At 40.1% G+C, this 22,763-nt stretch overlaps 1 protein-coding gene and 1 long non-coding RNA gene across 3 annotated transcripts; one reads left to right on the top strand and one right to left on the bottom strand.

Moving 5' to 3' along the window:
• Window positions 1-4,169: 4,169 nt before the first annotated feature.
• Window positions 4,170-5,922, bottom strand: LOC116192516 (NAC domain-containing protein 71-like). The gene is made up of 4 exons (XM_031521084.1): window positions 5,583-5,922; window positions 5,170-5,453; window positions 4,902-5,048; window positions 4,170-4,581 (listed from the first exon to the last, which is right to left on the bottom strand). The coding sequence occupies exons 1-4, from the start codon at window positions 5,770-5,772 to the stop codon at window positions 4,363-4,365; spliced, it is 840 nt and encodes a 279-aa protein (XP_031376944.1). The 5' UTR covers window positions 5,773-5,922; the 3' UTR covers window positions 4,170-4,362.
• A 10,438-nt stretch (window positions 5,923-16,360) lies between these two features.
• Window positions 16,361-22,404, top strand: LOC116192519. Of its 2 annotated transcripts, none has more exons than XR_004154103.1 (2): window positions 16,361-18,080; window positions 21,983-22,404. It is a non-coding gene; the product is annotated as an uncharacterized LOC116192519 (long non-coding RNA). The 2 variants fall into 2 exon arrangements; XR_004154102.1 differs by lacking the exon at window positions 21,983-22,404 and adding an exon at window positions 19,385-21,727 and having other exon boundaries at window positions 16,362-18,080.
• The last annotated feature ends 359 nt before the right edge of the window (window positions 22,405-22,763 follow it).

Genomic DNA, 22,763 nt, shown 5'->3' with positions numbered 1-22,763 from the left:
GCAGGTAATCTACCTAGACGATCTGACAGAGTAAGACGACCATCTACAAGATATCCGCCTCATGAGTATGTGCTACTGACTGACGGGGGAGAACCTGAGTGCTATGGTGAAGCTGTGGCACATGAGCACAAGGAGCACTGGTTGAAGGCGATGAATGAGGAGATGAACTCTTTGTCCGAAAATCACACGTATGACCTAGTGAAGCTACCGCAAGGTAAGAGAGCATTGAAGAACAAATGGGTCTACAGGTTGAAGATAGAGAACTCGCGACCTCGATACAAAGCTCGACTGGTAGTGAAAGGTTTCAACTAGAAGAAAGGAGTTGACTTCGAGGAGATCTTCTCGCCCGTGTCAAGATGTCATCGATCCGAGTTGTTCTCGCACTGGCAGCTAGTCTGAATTTGGAGATCGAGCAGCTCGATGTAAAAACAACTTTCTTGCATGGTGACTTGGAGGAAGAAATATATCTGGAGCAACCTGAAGGATTCCGAGTTAAAGGTAAGGAGCATTTGGTGTGTAGGCTGAGAAAGAGCTTGTATGGGCTTAAGCAAGCACCTCGACAGTGGTACAAAAAGTTTGACTCTTTCATGTTGAGCCATGGCTACACACGGACAACTTCAGATCATTGTGTGTTCGTGAAACAATTCTCGGATGGTGATTTTATCATTTTACTGTTATATGTGGATGATATGTTACTTGTTGGTCATGATATGAGTAAGATTGCAGAGTTGAAGAAAGAGCTCGGCAAGTCCTTTGCCATGAAGGATTTGAGACCGGCAAAGCAGATCCTTGGAATGCATATTTCTTGTGACAGATCAAGTGGAAAAATTTGGCTTTCTCAAGAGAAGTACATCGAGAAGATTTTGGATCGGTTCAACATGGGTAATGCTAAACCAGTTTCATCATCACTTGCTTCTCATTTCAAACTTAGCTCGAAGCAATGTCCTACAAGTGAAAAGGAGAAAGAAGAGATGAAGAAAGTCCCTTACTCATCAGCTGTAGGGAGTTTGATGTATGCCATGGTCTGTACAAGACCAGATATCGCTCATTTTATTGGTGTGGTTAGTCGTTTTCTCTCCAATCCGGGGAAAGAGCATTGGAATGCAGTTAAGTGGATCCTGAGGTATCTCAGAGGAACATCCAAGGTGTGTTTACACTTTGGCACTGGTAAGCCGGAGTTAGTGGGCTACACGGATGCGGATATGGCAGGAAATATCGATTCCCGGAAATACCCTTCGGGATACTTGATGACTTTTGCAGGGGGAGCTATCTCATGGCAATCAAGGCTTTAAAAGTGCATCGCTTTGTCTACAACGGAAGCCGAATACATTGCGGTGACCGAAGGTTGAAAGGAGATGTTGTGGTTGCAAAAGTTTTTGCAAGAGTTGAGCTTGAAGCAAGAAAGGTATGTTCTACATTGTGATAGTCAAAGTGCCATTCATCTTTGCAAGAATCCCACTTTCCATTCGAGATCGAAGCATATCGATATCAAGTTTCATTGGATTAGAGATGTGTTGGAGTCCAAGCTGGTGAAGCTAGACAAAGTGCACACTGATGAGAATGGAGCTAATATGATGACAAAACCTCTTGCTAGGGAGAAACTTCATGTTTGCCGAAGTATAGCCCGTATGCTCGAAGCCTCCAAATAGTCGGGAGGGGGAATTTGTTGGGTATCCCTCCAATTTGGAGGAAGTTGGGCTCAAATCATGTTGGGCTTTTATCGGGCTTTAATAGGCCCAATGACCCACTTTTGTTAGGGTTAATTTTCACCTAAATTAGCTGGGTAAGAGGCGGCAGAATTTAGATAGCAGAACAGTACAGAGAAGCTGTAGAATACAGAGAACAGAGAGCTGTTTTTCTGTGCGACCAGAGCTAGATAAACCCTCAATCGGGATGTCAAACAAACTCCGATTGGGACGAAATTTTGGCAGCAGCTTCACGACACGTGGGGCTAAGTTCTGAACGGACAGAATTCCTACTAGAGCTCTGTAGATGCTGTTTCAGCTGACTTTGTGAACCACCCGGTGTGGGTGATAATTTGGTGTTTGGGTGATCCAAGAGAGCGTTTCTCTTGTGTTATGTGATCCAAGGGTTTACCCTTGATGAAAGACATTGTACAACCTTCATTCATAGTGGATCGTTGATTCGGAGTTGGTTCCGTGGTTTTTCCCCACATTGGGGTTTTCCACGTAAAATTCTTGGTATTCTTTTCTTTACTGCTTGTTGGTTGATTTGATTAGTTCCTATCTCGATTATACTAGTAAAGGAGGAAGATTAATCGCTGCGTTATTGTTTGATTGAGCACATCCCTTCCCAACATGTTCTTTAATTTTATTCTTCCCATTTCATTTGTTATTAGAGGGCTTTTTAAGGGTTTTTTTTCCTGGGCTACATAAGTTATTTGTAATCAGGGATGTAAGATGATTATCAATTATGTATAGGGAAAACAACACATTAGTCCTCCACGTTTGATTACTTTTTATTTTAGTCCTTTTCCTGTTTTCTATATCGTTTATATTCAATACTCTTGAATACTTTTTTGTTTTATTCCTTTTCCTTTTTCTTGGTTCTATTTCATCCAATACCATTGACAACTTTTATGTTTAGATTCTTCTATCAAAATAATTATAAAGAAAAAATTTAATTTTAGTTCTCAACCTTTTATTGCTATTTTTTTGTACTAAATCTTTTTTTTTTGTGTAATTTTGCCTTAACATTGAACTTCTTGTTCCTCATAGTTCTATCACTCAATTTTTGCAAAGAATAAAAACACAACGTATCTTGAAATAAAAATTATTTTTAAAAATTATAAAAATAAATCAATACCAATTACGATAACAACGTGATAAATGTGAATCTACTTGAAACTTGAGGCATAATAACCTCAATTCGGGTGGTACTAACTGTTAAAAGGAGGATGGTAATTTGAGAGGGAGAGTGCCGACGGTAGGGGTCGACATCGAACACCACTACTATAAGGAAGGTCACCTTATGTCAACGTCTCCCTTCGCAATCGCCATTGCACTTTGCGATAATACTTGCATCAAGGGTCACTATGTCCTTGCTTAGAGTGTCGCGAAAAACCTCACAAACGTGGTTGGTGTCTATCAATTGTCAAGCCACGATTACCTCTGTTTTTTCGTATATTTTACCGTTTCTTTGCTCGGAAGTTCGAGTACTAGTGCTCCCATTGCAGACCGTCACTGCCCTTGCTAAAACTGCCTACGGCCCAAACGTTCGGCCTGGCTCATTCTCTCAAGGTTGAGGACCAAAATGACAAAAATTTTAATAAAAAAAAACTTGATAAGATGTAAACGAGAAAAGAATTTTAAAAATGATAGAAACAAAAAAGTTACCAAAACTTACAGAACTAGTTGTATAGTTCTCTTTAAGTATATATCTAGCTTTTCGTATATTGATCAAATGTATGATGAAATACTAGTGTTTCTTTTCGGGTCTCTCTCTGATTTATACTTCGTTTTCTTCTGTCTATAAAGCAATAAAAGGCTTATTATACAATGATTAGTTTTTCGATTAAACATACACATACTATTTTCAGATTCCATGTATATATTAATTAACACTTTGCGTGGTCTACACCAATTTGGAGGGCTTGGAACATTGTACACCGTATCTTATAATTGATACGATATGGAAACTCTCGAGCCAATAAGAAGCATGACAAAGTCTTGATACCCTTGTAAGTAATCGGACTGATACTTTTTTACAGGCCAAAAGTCATTAACCTTGTAGAGTGATTGGACTAATTGCATAGTGTTGCTACACTCCTCATCTCTTCGATTAAGTCATCTCGTAATATTTCAAGCAATTGATCACATGAACAAATTTATCGGTCAACGTGGCTGGGAAAAATAAATAATTGATGGCCTGTGATAGAAAATGAATCAAGGCTGTAGGTTCAAGTCATTTTAACTTGTGTCATCCCTTGAAATATGTAAGTTTTGCTTTTTCTTCATTGCATACGTATAATGGTGCATGTCAATTTACAGCATTATTGGTTTTTCTGTAAAGAGAGAAGGACATCAATTCCCAAATGATTCCTCAACCTCCGCAGTCAACAAGCTAATCTTGAGGGGAAGAAAAAAAGACAATACCAGATAATATGTAAGAGTCTCACATTGACTTCATTATTTAGGACAGACATAATAAGAGAAAATCCCAACTCACCGAGTAAATTAAAAGTATACAGAAACAGCACCCCAAATGCAATTTCTTTCGTAACTGACACCGAGAACACACGCCTTACAATAATATTAGACACTACATCCATGGACCACGTCCATGATCAGACAAACTGACAATCCGACTTGAATAAAAAGACCGAAACAGTATGATGATTTTCTAGTAGTGGTTGTGGGAGTTCCAGTCACCTTGGTACTGTTGGTGGTCGTAAGTTTCATCAGGAGATGCATAGTAATTGTTAGAGCGATAGCCATTAAAGAGCCCATCACTGTTGGTGTAAGAGTGATAACCGGCCCCTCCAGTGAACCCGGTACTGTAGTCCGGGATGTCGTGAGAAAGTTGCTGAATATCAGAGAGTGATTGCCACATTCCTTGCTCCTACACATATTGAGAGAATTAATTGATTTAGTTTGCAATAAAATATAGATCATATAACCCTCCGTAATCATTCAAGGATATCGGATTTGTGATCCTTCTATGATCTGTATGTTTTCGAACTACATGAGCAGTTTATTTAAAGGAGTGACAAGAAAAGTTACATAGAACCTAGCAATCAAGTGTGAGCTTTAGTTCAATGGATTGCTTTAGTTCTATTTCTCGGCTGAAGTTCTGAAAAACAACTTTGTAGAATTACCAAAGCATGCGGTTTAAGTACTGCAGCCCGCCAAATGAAGAGAACTAAGCTATACATATATCACCTCATTTGAAGCAGCTTCGTGAGTAGGCGCACGGCTTTCAGATGAGGCAGGGCCGCCGGAATCATCATTTGCATGACTTGCTGATTCGACATTATCGTCACCCCTTCTGCCACTTCTCTTAAATACATGACAGACAACAAACGGCATCTGCAGAATGTGTAAGGGACATCGATGAGTGTATTATTCATTTGTTTAGATTAATGCAAATACCTAGTGTTATGGTGATTTGATGTGAATTCATTATACATGGATAAATAGAAGTACGTACCTCTTCAATGTTGTAGCCGAGATACGATGGATTTAGGTAGTATTCATGCATTCCCCAGTTGGTCTTGATCCCACTAGGAATACGCCCTCGGTAGAAAGTCAATGTCTTCTTCTTGCCTATCTCTTCGCCAGTGTCTTCGCTCTTCACTTTCTTGTCTGAACTAGTGATCTTCCAATAACCAACATTTTGAACAGTCCTCTCGGACCGATTGCTGTTACGGTACTTCTCTTTTCGAAGACAGAAGAAAAACCACTGCCTTCCATTAGACCTCGCATTTGCTATCCCTGCACATACCGGAATGGAAAGGTCAATTCAAAATTCGACACACCTGCAAGCCTATCTTTTAATATCTTTTCGAATATAATAGATGTATATGTTTCAAATGTAAAATGCACATAAGAGAGTGGACCTACTATAGTACTGGCCAGGAAGTTCCTCGGGATCCCAGTTGTAGAGCTCGATATCCGGGATCAGATGACAATTCGTCGAATAACTGGGATCCCCGGAGTGGAAGTAGTCCAAATTCCTCTGCTTCAAGTAATGATTCAGCAGCTGGATGCTAGATGGGTCAAAATCTAATCCTGGGATATGCGGAACTTCCATTCTTCAAGCTTGGTTTGGGAGAGGCAGAGATATGGTGTGGGTATGCATGGGACAATCATTCAAGTCACATTTGTAGCAATTTTATAGTGATCAGAGTTTGGTCAAACTAGTCAATTTGGAATGTTTCCCTTTCTTGAGAAGGGCATCCCGTTTGCGAGAAGTGTCTGCATTGAACATAAACTCAATAGCAAGGCACTTGCATCCAACCTAACATTTTTATATCATCAGTGCAACATTTGTCCTAAAAGATTAACATTATCAGATAGCTGGGTGATTCATTATTTATTACCTAATACTCACAGTCATCATTATCATACTCTAAAGTCAGTTCTTTAGTTGGTTCGCAGCTTGTTCGTCTTAAATAAGGTATTAGATTCGAGTCTTGTGAATGAAAAAAATTCATACTGCGAGAGGAATTTATCCCTTAGTAGGCCAACCTAACTCCACTAGATTAGTCTGGGCACATTATGTTTTCGAATATCAAAATACACAAAAAAAAGGTTAATTCTTAAAATCTTAAGAAATTAAGGATTCATGGGATGAGAACGAATAGACTCGATTCAAACTCTAGTGGAAGTAAACTCGGTTGCCTTTCGAATCAATTTTTTAGATTCGGAAAATTCTGGGGGTCAATCATAGTGAGAGAAAAAATAAAATAAAAAATTCATGGCCAGATATAAAGTAAAGCCTATTAGCGCAAATAAAATTTTATAATAAAACTCAAGATATAGTTACATAATTCCCTAATTCTTTCTTTTTCAGTTCAGCTTGGTCCTTTACGAGTCTTCTCCTAATTTCCTTAATGTCTTATTCTCATTGATTTCGGTTACGTGAAAGCTCAACTGACGTCGAGTCGAATTTCATGGACTTGAACTTTTGTCGATTTGGAATTTTAAGTGTTTAAATAATTTATATTATTGTGAAATATACAAAAGAATTATCATTTATCTCTAATTTGACACCTAGAGTTGCATATCTGTAAATTCTGTAAGTTTTATGGATCGAGTTTATGTAATCGAATTTATGGGACTCCTACCGGATAGACCTGTCTGCGATGTATCCAACTTGTACTCAAATTAGTATAACATCTTTTACTCGAAATGGATAATTGTAAATGATTCCGTACATCCTTCATTTTTTATTATATTTTTGTTATATGGGAGGCCTAAGGCCTAGTACAATGAAATATAAATAATAAATAACTAATAAAACAGCACGGGTAGAAAATGAATTAGTATAACATCATCCTAGCAAGGGCAAATGAGTAAGAAAGTACTATCGTGGAGAATAGCACTTAGAACCTCTTTTTTTTCTTTATGCACTTAAAACCTCTTGATCCATCACAACCTCTCGTCAAAGTAAAAATTTATTTTTGTATCAGACCCATGGGCCTTCCTTGTAATCCGAAAAAAAAAATTAACACTTCATTTGGAAAAATGAAGTTGTTGTACTAGCAAAAACCATTATTTATGGGTTAAGAAAACCCTTTTCTTTCGGTGCAAAACAAAACCCATATTAGAATGATAAGTGCAGTCAAATAATTTAGAAAGGAAATTTATTAATTTAGTGCAATAGCATCGCTTCAACTTATTATCAAGACGTTCCGAGCTTTGGTGGAATTCTCTATGTTCTTTTATTTCACTTTTTTGAGTTCTAGACTAACTAGCCTCATTCTAATGAAAAAAAAAAGGCAGTCAAAATTACTTCTATACTTTATTTTTGCTGGAATATTTAACCAAAAATTGGGAATCATTAAAAAAAATTGGAGTAGAGCTTCTCCACGAAGCCCAGTCCTTGCTTCCCAAGGCTTACGCTTTACCACTTTCCGTGGACCCATTAGCCGTTCCTGCTGAGAAGTGTCATATTATATTATATTAAACAAGAAATGGTTTCTCCTTCGGAAGATCTAGAGCCACAGTATTTGCATGGCAAGATAATACGACATGAATACGACACGGAGTTAAGCGGATTGGATTAAGGCTAAATATGTTTCGTGTCTAAACATGTCAAATCCATTTAGACAAGATAAATAATCGTGTTTAAACAAGTTCAACTCTTATAACCCATTTAGATACGATTAGATCAGTTTATATTACGTGTTATCGTGTTAATGAATTTATTTCACATATTGTATCAATTTATAGATGAAAGTAATCACCTAAATTTGTTTATATAAATTACCCGTTTATGGTGTTTTTATCATGTCAATTATGTAGTAATGTGTAATTAAAGTTAATAGTGTCATATCATATACGTATAATATCTGTTTAAAAGTAATAATGTCATATCTTGTACATAAGTATACATATACATTTAAACACGCTTAGTTAAACGGGTTAGATGTGTCGTGTCTGTATCAATCGTAATTAAACGTGTCGTGTTCGTATTTGAAAATCTTAACATTTTATTAAACGTGTTCATGTTCGGGTTTAGAGTTTTCTAACACGAATTCATTTAGACACAACCAGTTTAAACACGACACGACACACATTGCTACCCCCACGAGGATCTACAGTGGAATCAATTAAAAATTGAATGTACGGTACATGTGAAATCTGGATCTTTTGATTGATTGAGAAAAATCTATACAATTGAAATATTTTAATGAAAAATAAGGACAACCTTTCAGTGTTATCAGAACCGGACCGAACATCGAACCGGATAGGGTATGGATTCATGGGTTTATGGATTCAATCGGAGGTTCGATGGGTCGGACCGTAGATTTAATTAATCATAATATTTTATTATTTAAAGTAGTATTAATGATAATTAAATGCATAATATCTATCTAAATTCATTAACAATGCATAATATCTAGGGAACAAAAGTAATTGAGGAAGAAATAAAGCATCAAGCAATTGTTGCCTAGTTGGTTAGTGGGTGTGCACGTAGAGGGAGAGGTTGAAGGTTCAAAACCTTCCATCATCAATCATTTTTGTTACATATTTGTTCAACCATTGAACCCATGGACCGACCAGTGTAATGGATTTTTAGATTCAAATAGGCCAGTTCTGTGGGTTCAACGGTTCAATTGTGCATATCCTCAATTGTGCATATCGTGTGGAATCGGACTGGTCATGATGCTGGGTCTCGGCCCGACCGGTCGAAACGGCCGCTCCGGTTTGGTTCTGATAACAATGCAACCTTCTCTTCTAAACAAAAGTCGCTGGAGAAAAAAATAATAATAATAAGACTCTTATATTCATCCTATATTCATACCTATTAAGAAAAGTCAATTCTAAACCATTTCTAAGTCCGTTAAAATTTTAAAGAAAAATTCTCAAACCCTTCACACTAATTTAACGGAAATCCACTAGGGCCCCATTTCGCCAATTAATAAGTTTGTGAAAAAAAAATTCTGATTCAGAGAAATTGGTCTAATATAACAAATAGTATTCAAATACAAAATATAAATTCCAGGCAAATAATTGTACGAAAGAAAACAAACCACAATACTTATCAGTTCATAATATATTCAAAAATAATAAACAACAACACTTTCAAGTTCATAACACTAAATAAGTATTACAAATACTAGAAATTAGAACTAAAATAAAGAGAAACAAAAGAAAATAACAGTGGTTATTTTGTAAATATGAGTAATATAGAGGATAATTTAGTAAATTTACGCTTAACGGGCTAAGGACGGGTTTCATGATAAAATCCTAGACCCTTCCCAAACTCTATAGGGTTTTAACCTCAAATCCATAAACACTTTCCATGAACCTATGGATAAAACCCATTAATCACCTATTAGGATTTGACATGATAAAATACTCATTTATGTAAATCCGTTGCCATCGTGCGTTTTCTTCCTCCTCCACTAGTGACGAGTTCTTGCGCCCACAAAAATTCTTCACGTTCACTATGCGAGCTGCTCCCATTTCTTCATAAATGACAAGGGCTTCTATTCCCTTTTTTTTATCCTTCTTTCCACACATCCATCTATCAAACTGAAAAAAAAAATGTAAATTACTAAAACTTCGAGTAAATTTACTAAAAGGGTAAGTAAATTATTCGATGTGTAATTAATTTACTTAATACCGAAGTAGTAAAAGCACTTGAAGCAAATTGCTCGAAATGTATGTAATTTACTAGATTTGTAAGGAGTTTACTCAAAATATTAGTAAATTACACAATGATTAAGTAATTTACTCAAACAATTTGTAACTTACTTGAAACTTATACAAGGTCATAGTAATATACAGGATATGCAAGCAATTTACATACCTCGTGAGTAAAATACCATATAAACAAGTAATTTACTAGATAGTGACAAGTAAATTACATACCTCGTAAGGTAATTACCACATAGATAAGTAAATTACTAGATGCTGACAAGTAAATTACTATATAGGTATGTAGTTTTACGAGATAGGTAAGTAATTTTTACTAACCTCAAAAGTAAATGGATTTTTCTAACCTATGCCTTTAGGGCATAAGATTTTTTTTTCTTTTTTTTTGCTAACCCGGGGTGTTCAGGCTTCGCCCGACTAATTCCCGGGGCTCCGTGAACCCCCGGTGACGTACAGAGCAAGTAATTATGCCAAAGGCGCTCCGGCGGCCCCAAGGGGATTCGAACTCGGGTCTCGATACAAATTTCGGTACACATTAACCACTAGGTCGAACCCCTTGGGATTCCTTTAGGGCATAAGATAAGTAACTATGAGTTGCAATGCGTACTTCTATCTGTTATTCATGATCATACACCTGTATTTTGATCCTACCCTTCATATTTATTCTTGGAAACAAACCTATTAACTAGATATAATTACAATAAATCTAATTACATGATATAATTATAATGGAAGCCCTTTTATAGAAAAAAAAAACCTATAATCTGAAATTTCGAATCCTAGGGATTTTTAGATTTAAGATTTTAGGGCTTTTAGGGTATCTTTTTCTTTCAGAGTTTAGTATTCTAGAGTTTAGGCATTTAGGATTTAGGGTTTCGGGGTTTTACAGTTGAAGTGTTTAGATTATACGATTAGGATTCTAGGATTATTTTTTCAATAATTGAATTTTGACTTTTCGCAACTAATACGGTGACTACGAATTACATTTGGCTGGAGAGAATAAGTGTTTCCAAGTTTAATTAAAGGGATATATTTGTCCTTCAACATATAGTTGTTTCATCATTAATTATAGATTCTAATATATATATATATATATATGGCAATCAATAATTGCTTATCCTATGCCTTTAGGGCATAGGTAGAAGACCCCAAGTAAATCATATCAAGTGGTATAAAATATTCAAAAAAAACCTTTTTTAAAATAAAATTTAAAAAAAAAAAACCTGCCAGGGATCTGCTATTATAGCTGAAAGGATGATTATGTGTCATTAAAAGTGATGGCAACAGGCATCCATTTGTAATCGCACCTTAAAATCCCATAATGAGACCAAAGGGTGAGTGGGGCTCTTTTTCCCTCTTGCCAATTCTTTTGTTTTCTCTAAAAATAAATTTCAAATATTTCTTTTTTTTAATTTTCACAGTTTTTTAGTTCCTCTTTTTCTCTAGTCTCTTTTAAAACTCTATCCGAACAAGATAATAACTAATTTGATAAATCCATCGAGCCAAATAATCTGGTCATTCTGGTCGAGTCGGCCCTTTTCTAGAAAAATACGCTTCTCCCCAATTTTTAAAAACATCAGAAATTTTGTATAAAAAATGCTACATATAAAAATTACATTAGGATAATGCAATGTGTTTTTCTTAAATTTTACGTTTCGAGTGGTAAGCATTTTTTCACTCCCCAGTGTTTTTTTTTTTCGAATTTTCACATTTTCTAAACTCTTTGATCCCAAATTTGGAGTATCCTACTTGTTAGCACCCTGTTTTGGTTTACCGACGCTCGGGAACCATCAAGGAGGACCCGATCACATCTCCCATTTATAGAGAAGTCGCTTCTAACTATCCCTTGATACATTCACTGCTTTTGAACTCGGGGAACTTATTTAAACCTAATTTTACATTTTCAGAAAAATACTCTATTGGACTTTTTGGTCTTTATGTGCGTCAAGTTCGATTTTTAAAATATGGGACCAAACTGGAGGCCAAAAAAATATTTTTCTGCATATTATTGATTCATGAATCTTTCTGAATGCAATGGTGATCCCAAATTATTTTTCAGGTGTCCGGTTGAAAAGACGAGAATTTCAGGCCTTACGTGCGTCAATAATCGAAAATTATTTTTCGGATATCCGTTTAAAAAGTCGAGAAATTCAAGAATAATCGAGCAATTACGATCGACATGCGTCAGAGGTTCGATATTGATTTTTACTGAGATTTGATCTCCGTCGATATAAATTGAAATTCTCATGAAGCCCATTATTTCTTGAATTTCTCAATTTCGAAGTTTTTATTATGAAAATGTCAACGGATTTTGAGATCGCGCGTACAAGTACATACATACATACATACATACATACATACATATATATATATATATATATATATATATAAGGGAAAGAAGGTGGAGGGTGGCTGACCCCTGTATCCCCACTGTCGGCCATCTTTCATCTTCTTCAATGTCTTCTTCTTTTCTTTCTTTTCTTCTTTCTTTTTCTTCCTGATACATCAAGCAATTTGCTCTGCAAACCTCCCACAGAAAACTTCGGCACCGACCTGCAAGTTTGAACATCATCCGACCGATCTCTCTCTCTCTTCTCTGGTTCGGGCAGAGAGACGGGGACAGATGGGATTTTCGAGCTTTCTTCTTCCGGCTCCGCTTTTGGCTGCTCAAGCCCAGACCACCCTCCATCACCACCATCACCATCATTTCTATCTTCTGTGACCCCTGCGATTCCATCAAAATACCATCAACTCCCATCACCATCCCTCTGTTGCTCTCCCTCGTGACTTCCCTTAAAGCTCTCTCTCTCTTTATTTCGGCTCTAACATAGACAAACTGGGCGGGGTTTTTTTCTTTCAGTTCTCCTCACAGAGCAAACTGGCAGCCCGATCATCTAAGATCATTCCCTCACCTCTGCTCTCTGTGGCTCGATCATCTTCACCATCCCTGATCTTCTGTAGTAGCTTTTCAGCCTCATTCTCTGACTTTCTCGAACTCAACTTGCTCTCTCACGGTCTCTCTCCATCTCTCGGAAGAGCAGAGCAGACAGAAAAAAAAAAATGAAACTGGCCACACCTCAGTCCACCCTCACTATCCCTCATGCCATCAATACAGCCCAACCATCACCTTGCTTCTCCTTATCCTTCTCAGCACAACTAACACATAGAGACAACCATCAACTTCTCCCTAAGCTCTTCCCTGGCTTCAAAGCTGCACCATATTCCTCTCGGGCTTCCCGAGACAACAAAGGAGGCAACATGCTCTTCATTCCTTCATCAACATCACAAACACAGCAGTTTCATCTTCCTCTCTCTCTTTTGCAAAAGGAAAAGTATTAGACAGTAGCTCTTCCATCTTTCCCTTCGTACGACCACCATCACTAATCATAGCCACCTTACCTTCTCCCGACTCTCATCATATCCTGAACCCGAAATTCTTCTCGTCGGGCCCGCATGGGTGCAATCAATCGCACAGCTTGGGAGTGTCCACTTTCCCGTGGGGACGCATAATGGACACGCGTGAGAAGGAGTCACTACTACCTGTTTACGACCCGATGGTCGAGGACTGGAGAATTGCCTGAGTCCAAGGGTATGGGATACACCTAGTTTGCTAAGGCATTGGTCTTCATAAATAGAAATTTAGGATTCGGGGGTTCTATTACGTGCGGGCCTATATCCTGCACGCCCTATCGGTACTCTGTTTGCCCAGGGCTTGCCACTTTTATTTATTTACCGCATAATTAGGCTACACTCGTCTTACCAGTTTTGACACCATAAAGTCGAAGAAAACAGTCAATTCGAACTAAGAGCTTGAGAGAGGAGTAAGCCCGTACATCGAGGAATTGGTTCACTATCCTCGCATAACGGTTAATCAGACCGTGATGATCGACATCTCGCGAGAACCGAAACTGTGAAGCATAGGATTTACTCATCCCTAGGTAAGTAAATCGGCTTGATTGATTCAACCCCCGAACCATTCACTCACCGACCATGAGTCTTACATGAATAAATGTACAAAATAAATCCTTGCACTGTTATCTCAAATAAATAAAAATATAAATTACAATGATTGGATCCCGCTCAGTTCGCATTCGACCATTATTCCTCTTAGACTCACCGTGTGTTTAGGAAAAATCGAAATCGAAATTAAAGTGACGCGGGCTCATGAGAGTCGAGGGTCAGGTCCGACAGAACCAGCGGATTCCAAGAGGACCAAATGGTCCTCGAGATATCCGTGGGATTGGTCGAGCTCTCGGGTGATTGTCTAACCTCGTTTTACATCTCTCAACCCAAGTCATCCCCCACTTGGATATCACTTGGGTCAAAAAGGATGACTCGATGCTAGACCCCATTCCGCACTCGGATTATGCGCATGTGGGTGTGTGGAAGCGTTGGACCCCGTGATCAATGGTTAGGGGCGTTGGACCCCATGTGAAACGTATCCTAAAATGTCGGGCTCGCCTCGCAAGAAAACAGAGAGACAAAGACATATAAAAACAGATAAGTTGTGTATTATTGTCGGATTTACGTGATTTACCTGGTTATGAACCTAGGGTTACTTGGCAAGCAAATTCCAACTCTCAACAGACAAACAGGATGATGTAATCGATGTGAATTGGTCATGGACCACCCTGGAAGGGTATGTAGCATTTGGTAGTACTTTAAGGGACCCAACATACATGATGTTTGTAGTCAAACCTCAAATGTGTGGGTTGCTTTTAAATTACTCTGTATCGTGACAATGTGGCTTTTACAGATTATGACAAGAGTGTGTTTTAGCTCAAAACCTGAAACCTAAACCTTTACTTGACTATTTTCCCGTGTTTGATTAAATCAAATTTGAGATTAATCCGTTTTTCATATTTTGACCCACTCAAAGCACAAACTTAGTGAAATTGAGGCACGAAACACCACGAGAATGCCAAGATTTCTGCACATGACCCATGAGGGACCGGACAACCATTCACAGGCCGTCTCCGCTCATGCCTCTAACTCAATTCCCAAGCGCCTGAGTCTACATTAGGGTGATAGAAACATACAGACAGGAAAAGAAGGGCGAACGAATGACAATCGTACCTTGACAAGCGCCCACCCCTTTCCTTACTCAGTATGTTTCGGCCATCCTAATGTTTAGGGTGTCGGTTGATCAAGAACTGATGGTCATGCCCTGGAATCGAAAAATATGTGTGCTTGAAAAATCGAGACCACATGACATGGACTATCGAAAGTCAGTAGTCGGTGTCGACCAATCCCTCGAATCCACCGGGGGTGGTGAGGACCCCGAAAGAATCGAGAAACCCGTCGCTCTGCCCGAAAGTGATATAAAAAGGACTCGTGCACCCCGACTTGAGCCACCTCAAATCGGGCCCAAACTCGAGCCAAGATACATGAGTACTCCCTAGATATCCATGCTACGTGTGTCACGTGTTTCGGTGCGTTTGAAATTGTGAGTTTTAAAAGGGGTATTGTCAGCACCCCATTTAGGTCAATCGGCTCTAGGATATGACATCAACAAGGCTTCCGACTAGGTTCCACAACTCTAACAAAAAAATGGCGAGGGCAAGTTATGGAATTTTGCAGCACACACAATTAATCCCGAAGAGTAAGGCACGAATTATCAATATTCGAACCAAAGGCAATGGACAAAGGGGAAATCACGTCTCTGTATCTTTTTTTTCGGTGAGAACGACTATCTTCGTGGATCCTAGAACTAAGTTCGATATTTTTAGATCAAGGTTGGTGAGTTGGGGACATTTCAATGCAAAAATCACGTCGAGAGCCCTTTCGAGCAAAAAGATAAAATTCGTGGGAGCTGGGGTGCTCAAACAGTGAATACAGCAGCTCGAGCATGGGATTCGACGCATCATATCACGGTAAATCCTGAACCTAAAAGGGTGAATTCCATATAATTGACCTAGGAAATCGAGTTAGGTGCAATTTGACGGGTCGTTCATTCCAAGATTTAATACGGAGAAAGAGTTATAAATTTTGAGCGCACCATGCCCGAAACTGTTAAACCGGGACAGACTCTACCAGTCGAGGGAGAAAATCCATAAAAAATTCAATTCTTCACGTTTTCGAGCATGGCCAACGGCATTGGATTCCCAATTCACTGGAGATTCAGAAAATCAAGAAAAACGGGATGCATTTTTGGCTAGATTAGTACAGAATTAAGGGTCTCCTCACAGATCAGGACCAAATTTACCGGTTCGGGCCAGCTATCGAAGAAAATTTTTTTCAGGAACTTTCCGAGGTCGAACAATCTTCAAATTTTACAAGGATGTGCCCAGCTCATGTAGGGATCAAGGAAAAATATCACATAGACCGAAAGGTTCATGAGAAATTCAGGAAAATTCCGGATGTTCAGGTCATCCCATGGACCACTGGTCAATGCTCTGCCCCTCCTGCCCTTTTTCCCTGCTGCCCCCATTTCCTCTTCTGGTTCTTCTTCTCTTTTCTTTTCTTTTCTTTTTTTCGATTGGTCCAAAAGAGGAAAAACTCTAGCTCACTCTCAGCTGACTCTCCCTTAGCTGGGAACGAAAAAAAAGAAAAACCCTAAGGCTCCGAAGAAAAAAAAGGGAAGAAAAACCCTAGCCGCCTCCAGCTCTTTCCTCTCTTCTCCTTTCATATCGGACACTCTCTCAGCTCTCACGGATTTCCCTCAGCTCTCGAAAATAAACCCTGCATCCTCACCTTCTGCCTCTCCCTGCAATTGCTACTCCCTCTCAGCCGTTAGTTCTCTGTGTTCCTCATCAATCACTCCATCAATCTGATCATTTTTTTCCCTTGGCAGCTCGATATTGACAGTGAAAGAAGGAACCCATGGTTGCGTGCCCAGCTCCTCCCCGTTCCTCCTCCTTGCTGTCCTATTGCATCATTTCCCGTGCTGTGAGCTGCTGTTGCCCATTCTTCTGTGTTGCTTCTGTTCGGGGGCTTCAACTGCCCGTTGTACCGCTGCTACTGAGCTACTCGCGTTTGCTGCTGCCTTCCCCGAGTCGATACCACTGATGCTCAACCCTTCTCTGAGAAACTCAATCGATGAAAGAGTGCTAGCTCGTTTGACATGATTTCGACAACTTAAAGTCACGTTTATGCTATAGGCTTAGTCATGTGCAGGTTTGTGGTTCTATATATGATGACTTAGCTTTATCTCGATAGCTAGGAACTGTCCTTGATGAAGACGCTGAGTTATATGATGATTTCTTGATCGATTCATGGTGTCTTGGCTCGGTTTACTGAACTTGATGTTGTCTCTAACAATGTGGCCGGGTTATGCTACGGTTCCTTTGTTGTTTCAATCTTGTTTGACATGATTTCGTGGGCTTGAGGTTGAGTCTATGATATGAGCTGAGTTATCGTAATCATTTTGGATTGAATGGAAATAATGATTGATGCATTACTACTATTTTCGACATGAGGCTAAGTTGGGCATGATAATGGAAGAACGATATTTGCTTGATGTGAATGGATGGGAAGCTTATTTTGGGATCATAATTTGTTTTCCCCTGGTGCTATAACTGATTCATTAAGGCTGCATTTAACTAAGAAAGAGGGCTCAGAGTAGTGCTTGTGTGCTATTTTCTTGATATAAAGATGGAGGTATAGTTCGGGGAATACTAGGGGTGTCATTCATGGCTGAACAGAGGGGCTTAAAATCCATTTTTCGTCTAGTTTAATGCGGGTTTCAGATCTGATCGGAATTCCCTTTCTCTTGGAACTTTTGAACTACGTGTGGTTTGATAGAAGATACATAAGTTTGGTAGCGGTCTAGATGGAATCGTGGATTCTTTGGTCTGTTATAAAACCCATGTGGAGATGAAGGGTTTAACAAAGATCATGAAATTGCATGCCCTCATTTGTCTTCTTTTATGTGTTGAGGCCTAGTGGTCGTAGATGTTGCTTTCCCATATGTCTCGGCTGTATTTTATGCATAAGCTCTGAAGTCATAATGCCTTAGACTCCTTGAAACTCTTCCTTCGAGTTTTACTGGCTTTGTATTCGCTACTCTTCCGACCCCCTCTCGTTTTTCTTTCTTGCTTTTGCATGTTATCCCAAGCTTGGGAGGAGAAGACAAGGAATGAGGAGTCATGAGAAGGAATAAGTATGGATTGACTCCAAGACGACGTGGAGACTTACCTAGGCTTAGGTTGAGTCCCGACTTGAAGGCCGCCCCGGTCCGTGGTAGTCAAGGATCTTTCGAGCTAGCTCATCCTGAGAATCTCTTGGGATCAGGTATAAATCTCCATCTTAGTAACATGCGATAGGTATTTCGATGTTCGATGAGCTTGACATGATTGTGTGCCCGTGATTTGTGTGTTTGGATGTTTCCTTGATAATTTAATTAAAATCTCACACGAATTTGGATTAATCATGTAAACTCAGTTTAAAAATTGAATTTAAATTCAGGACAGTCAGGAATTAGAGCTTTTGTCAGACAGTCCACCAATGACTGGCTCGATGGCTCGAAACTCGCAAACTAAAGCATTCGGCATTTTTTAATTAAACTCAATAATTCCACGTACGGGGAAAGGGACGTGTAATTGGGCTAAATAAATCACTCGGCTTTAAGCAAAATGCATAAATTGATAAATTATCGGTAACCGCGTCGATAATTTAAGAACAAGTTCTTCTGTCATAAAATGCAAAATTTGACTAACTGTGCAGAATAATTTAAAAATAACCCACACATTCGAGACTTGATTACAGATATCGTGTTTGTCGGGTCCACTAAAATAACGTCGAATGCTACATGCCCTCTCCATCACCTTGTTTATCTATTTACAGTAGGAATTCGCACGCCAAGTAACCCCGGTGCATAACCTGATAAATCACCTAAACACGGCATTTAAAACACAACTTGTCTGTATTCATGTTTTTATCTGTTTTTGTCTGTTTTCATATGTTTTTGTCTGTTTTTGTCTGTTTTTGTTGCTGGTCGAGCCTAATCCTTTAGTATACGATTCACACGGGGTCAAACGCCCCTAACCGTCGATCACGGGGTCTAATTCCCCAATCATTGAGCTCGCATATTAATTTCAATTTCAGTCTTTTGAAATCACACGGTGAGCACGAGTGGAATAATGACCAAATGCGAACCGATCGGGATTTAGTCATTGTAATTTATATTTTTATTTGAGAGAGCAATGTGAAGGTTTTATGTTGTACATTTATTTATGTAAGAATCCCGATCAGAGAGTAGACGGTCGGAGTGTTTTCCTCGAATTTACGATGTCAAAACGAGCGAGTCAAGTGCAACCCTAAATCATGCGGTAAATAAATAAAATGGCAAGCCTAGCAAGTTAGAGTACCGAAAGGGCGTGTGAGATATAGGCCTACACGTAATAGAACCCCCGAATTCGGAATTTCAAGTTCTGTACAGACCATTGCCTTAGCATACTAGCAGTATCCGATACCCCTAGACCCGGGCAACTCGCCAGCCCTCGACCTTCAGGTTGTAAACAGGTAGTGGCGACTCATTCTCACGTGCGTCCGTCACTAGTGACCCTCATGATTTACTAACAATGTCAGGATCATAGGTACATCAAACACAAGAACTACGATGGACTCTGATCTCTGACCCCTCGGGATACGTAGGCGCTCCCCCCTAGAGCTCGAGTTCCTCATTGCACGACCGGGGCATCCTCAACGAAGCAGCAGCCTCAGCGCGAGACCGATCATCGACAAATCAAGGACCTCGGGGCTATGCACGACACAGTCATCAAACAAGCACTTGGGTCACACGACGATTCGCGAGCCATAATCACCACTGCATCACCCCAGCGTGATCTTGACTTAGTGTCAAGCGAACTGTCCTTTCAGCGCCCAGCGCTATTCCTTAACACTGATCTTTGCTCTTGTATTCCATGCACTTCGCTACCACTACCTTGCATCGTCGCGGGCCCATAAACCCGTATCTTTACTTTTTCTGCACCCCACGGGCCCATAAACCCGTGTCTTTACTCTCCCCGCACCCCACGAGCCCATAAACCAGTGTCTTTACTGTTCCGGCACCGCAAGGGCCCATAAACCGGTGTCTTTACTGTTCCTGCACTCCACGGGCCCATAAACCTGTGTCTTCACTCTTCCTGCACCACTCGGGCCCATAAATCCTTGTCTTTACTTTTCCGACACTCCACAGGCCCTTAAACCCATGTCTTCACTTTTCCCGCAACGCACGGGCCCATAAACCCGTGTCTTGAGTCTTCCCGCACCGCACGGGCCCATAAACCCGTGTCTTTACTCTTCCGGCACCCACGGGCCCGTAAACCCTTGCCTTTACGGTTCCTACACCCCACGGGCCCATAAACCCGTGTCTTTACTTTTCCTGCACCCCACGGGCCCATAAACCCGTGTCTTCACTCTTCCTGTACCACACGGGCCCATAAACCCGTGTCTTCACTTTTTCTGCAATGCACAGGCCCATAAACCCTTGTATTTACTGTTCCTGTACCCCACGGTCCCATAAACCCGTCTCTTTACTTTTCCCGCACCGCATGGGCCCATAAACTCGTGTCCTCACTTTCCTTACACCATACAGGCCCATAAATCCATGCCTTTACTTTTCATAAACTCGCGACTTATTGCTTTGAGTCCGATTTCCCTCCTCCTATTCACTGATTCCGACATCTGTTCAATAGATTTAGGTACATATGCTTAATTTCTTCCCACGCATCCAAAGCTGAGGAACCAGCGGCCATCGGGAAAGAGGTCGAAGCAGTCGCCGGAACCAAAAAGGGTTGCTTCTCATAATCTTTGGCTACATCCTCTAATCGAGCATGCAACCAAAGAGGGGCAAGCTGTCAGTACCCCGTTTTGGTTCACCGGCTCAAGGATATGACATCAACAAGGCTTCCGACTAGGGTTCCACAACTCTAACAAAAAAATGGCGATGGCAAGTTATGGAATTTTGCAGCACAAACAATTGATCCCGAAGAGTAAGGCACGAATTATCAATATTCGAATCGAATACAGTGGACAAAGGGGAAATCACGTCTCTGTATCATTTTCTTAGGTGAGAACGACTATCTTCGTGGATCCTAGAACTAAGTTCGATATTTTTAGATCAAGGTTTGGTGAGTTGGGGACATTTCAATGCAAAAATCACATCGAGAGCCCTTTCGAGCAAAAAGATAAAATTCGTGGGAGTTGGGGTGCCCAAGGAGTGAATACAGCAGCTCAAGCATGGGATTCGACGCATCATATCACGGTCAATCCTGAACCTAAAAGGGTGAATTCCATATCCCTGACCTAGGAAATCGAGTTAGGTGCAATTTAACGGGTCGTTCATTCCAATATTCAATACGGAGAGAGAGTTATGAATTTTTGAGCGCACCATGCCCGAAACTGTTAAACCGGGACAGACTCTTCAAGTTGAGGGAGAAAATCCATAAAAAAAAAATCAATTCTTCGCGTTTTCGAGCATGGATAACGGCATTGGATTCCCAATTCACTGGAGATTCAGAAAATCAAGAAAAACGAGATGCATTTTTGGCTAGATTAGTACAAAATTAAGGGTCTCCTCACAGATCAGGACCAAATTTACCGGTTCGGGCCAGCTATCGAAGAAAAATTGTTTTGGGAACTTCCCGAGGTCGAACGATCTTCAAATTTTACAAGGATGTGCCCAGCTCATGTAGGGATCAAGAAAAACTATCACATAAACCGAAAGTGTCATGAGCAATTCAGGAAAATTTCGGATGTTCAGGTCATCCCATGGACCACTAGTCATAGCTCTACCCCTCCTGCCCTTTTTCCCCACTACCCTCATTTCTTTTTTTGGTTCTTCTTCTCTTTTCTTTTCTTTTCTTTTCTTTTTTTCGGTTGGTCCAAAAGAGGAAAACCTCCAGCTCACTCTCAGCTGCTCTCCCTTAGCTGGGAACGAAAAAAAGAAAAACCCTAAGGCTTCAGAGAAAAAAAAAGGGAAGAAAAACCCTAGTAGCCTCCAACTCTTTCCTCTCTTGTCCTTTCATCTCGGACACTCTCTTGGCTCTCACGGATTTCCCTCAGCTCTCTAAAATAAACCCTGAATCCTCACCTTCTGCCTCTCCCTGCAACTGCTACTCTCTCTTAGCCGTTGGTTCTCTGTGTTCCTCATCAATCACTCCATCAATCTGATCATTTTTTTCCCTTGGCAGCTCGATACTGACAGTGAAAGAAGAAACCCATGGTTGCGTGCCCAGCTCCTCCCCGTTCCTCCTCCTTGCTATCCTATTGCTGCATTTCTGGTGCTGTGAGCTGCTGTTGACCATTCTTCTGTGTTGCTTCTGTTCGGGGGCTTCAATTGCCCGTTGTACCACTGCTACTGAGCTGCTCGCATTTGCTGCTGCCTTCCCCGAGTCGATACCACTGATGCTCAGCCCTTCTCTGAGAAACTCAATCGATGAAAGAGTGCTAGCTCGTTTGACATGATTTCGACAACTTAAAGTCACGTTTATGCTATAGGCTTAGTCATGTGCAGGTTTGTGGTTCTATATATGATGACTTAGCTTTATCTCGATAGCTAGGAACTGTCCTTGATGAAGACGCTGAGTTATATGATGATTTCTTGATCGATTCATGGTGTCTTGGCTCGGTTTACTGAACTTGATGTTGTCTCTAACAATGTGGCCGGGTTATGCTACGGCTCCTTTGTTGTTTCAATCTTGTTTGACATGATTTCGTTAGCTTGAGGTTGAGTCTATGATATGAGCTGAGTTATCGTGATCATTTTGGATTGAATGGAAATAATGATTGATGCATTACTACTATTTTCGACATGAGGCTAAGTTGGGCATGATAATGGAAGAACGATATTTGCTTGATGTGAATGGATGGGAAGCTTATTTTGGGATCATAATTTGTTTTCCCCTGGTGCTATAACTGATTCATTAAGGCTGCATTTAACTAAGAAAGAGGGCTCAGAGTAGTGCTTGTGTG

Source organism: Punica granatum, chromosome 1, assembly GCF_007655135.1.
Source record: "Punica granatum isolate Tunisia-2019 chromosome 1, ASM765513v2, whole genome shotgun sequence".
NCBI classification, from domain to species: domain Eukaryota; kingdom Viridiplantae; phylum Streptophyta; class Magnoliopsida; order Myrtales; family Lythraceae; genus Punica; species Punica granatum.
This window is presented reverse-complemented; position numbering and strand designations above follow the sequence as displayed.

Excerpts from the sequence above, each read along its gene's own strand:
- LOC116192516 (XM_031521084.1), bottom strand. The coding sequence starts at position 5,772 with ATGGAAGTTCCGCATATCCCAGGATTAGATTTTGACCCATCTAGCATC. Across the intron at positions 5,049-5,169 it reads TCGGCTACAACATTGAAGAG|ATGCCGTTTGTTGTCTGTCA; the intron begins GTACGTACTTCT and ends CACATTCTGCAG. Across the intron at positions 4,582-4,901 it reads ACGAAGCTGCTTCAAATGAG|GAGCAAGGAATGTGGCAATC; the intron begins GTGATATATGTA and ends CAATATGTGTAG.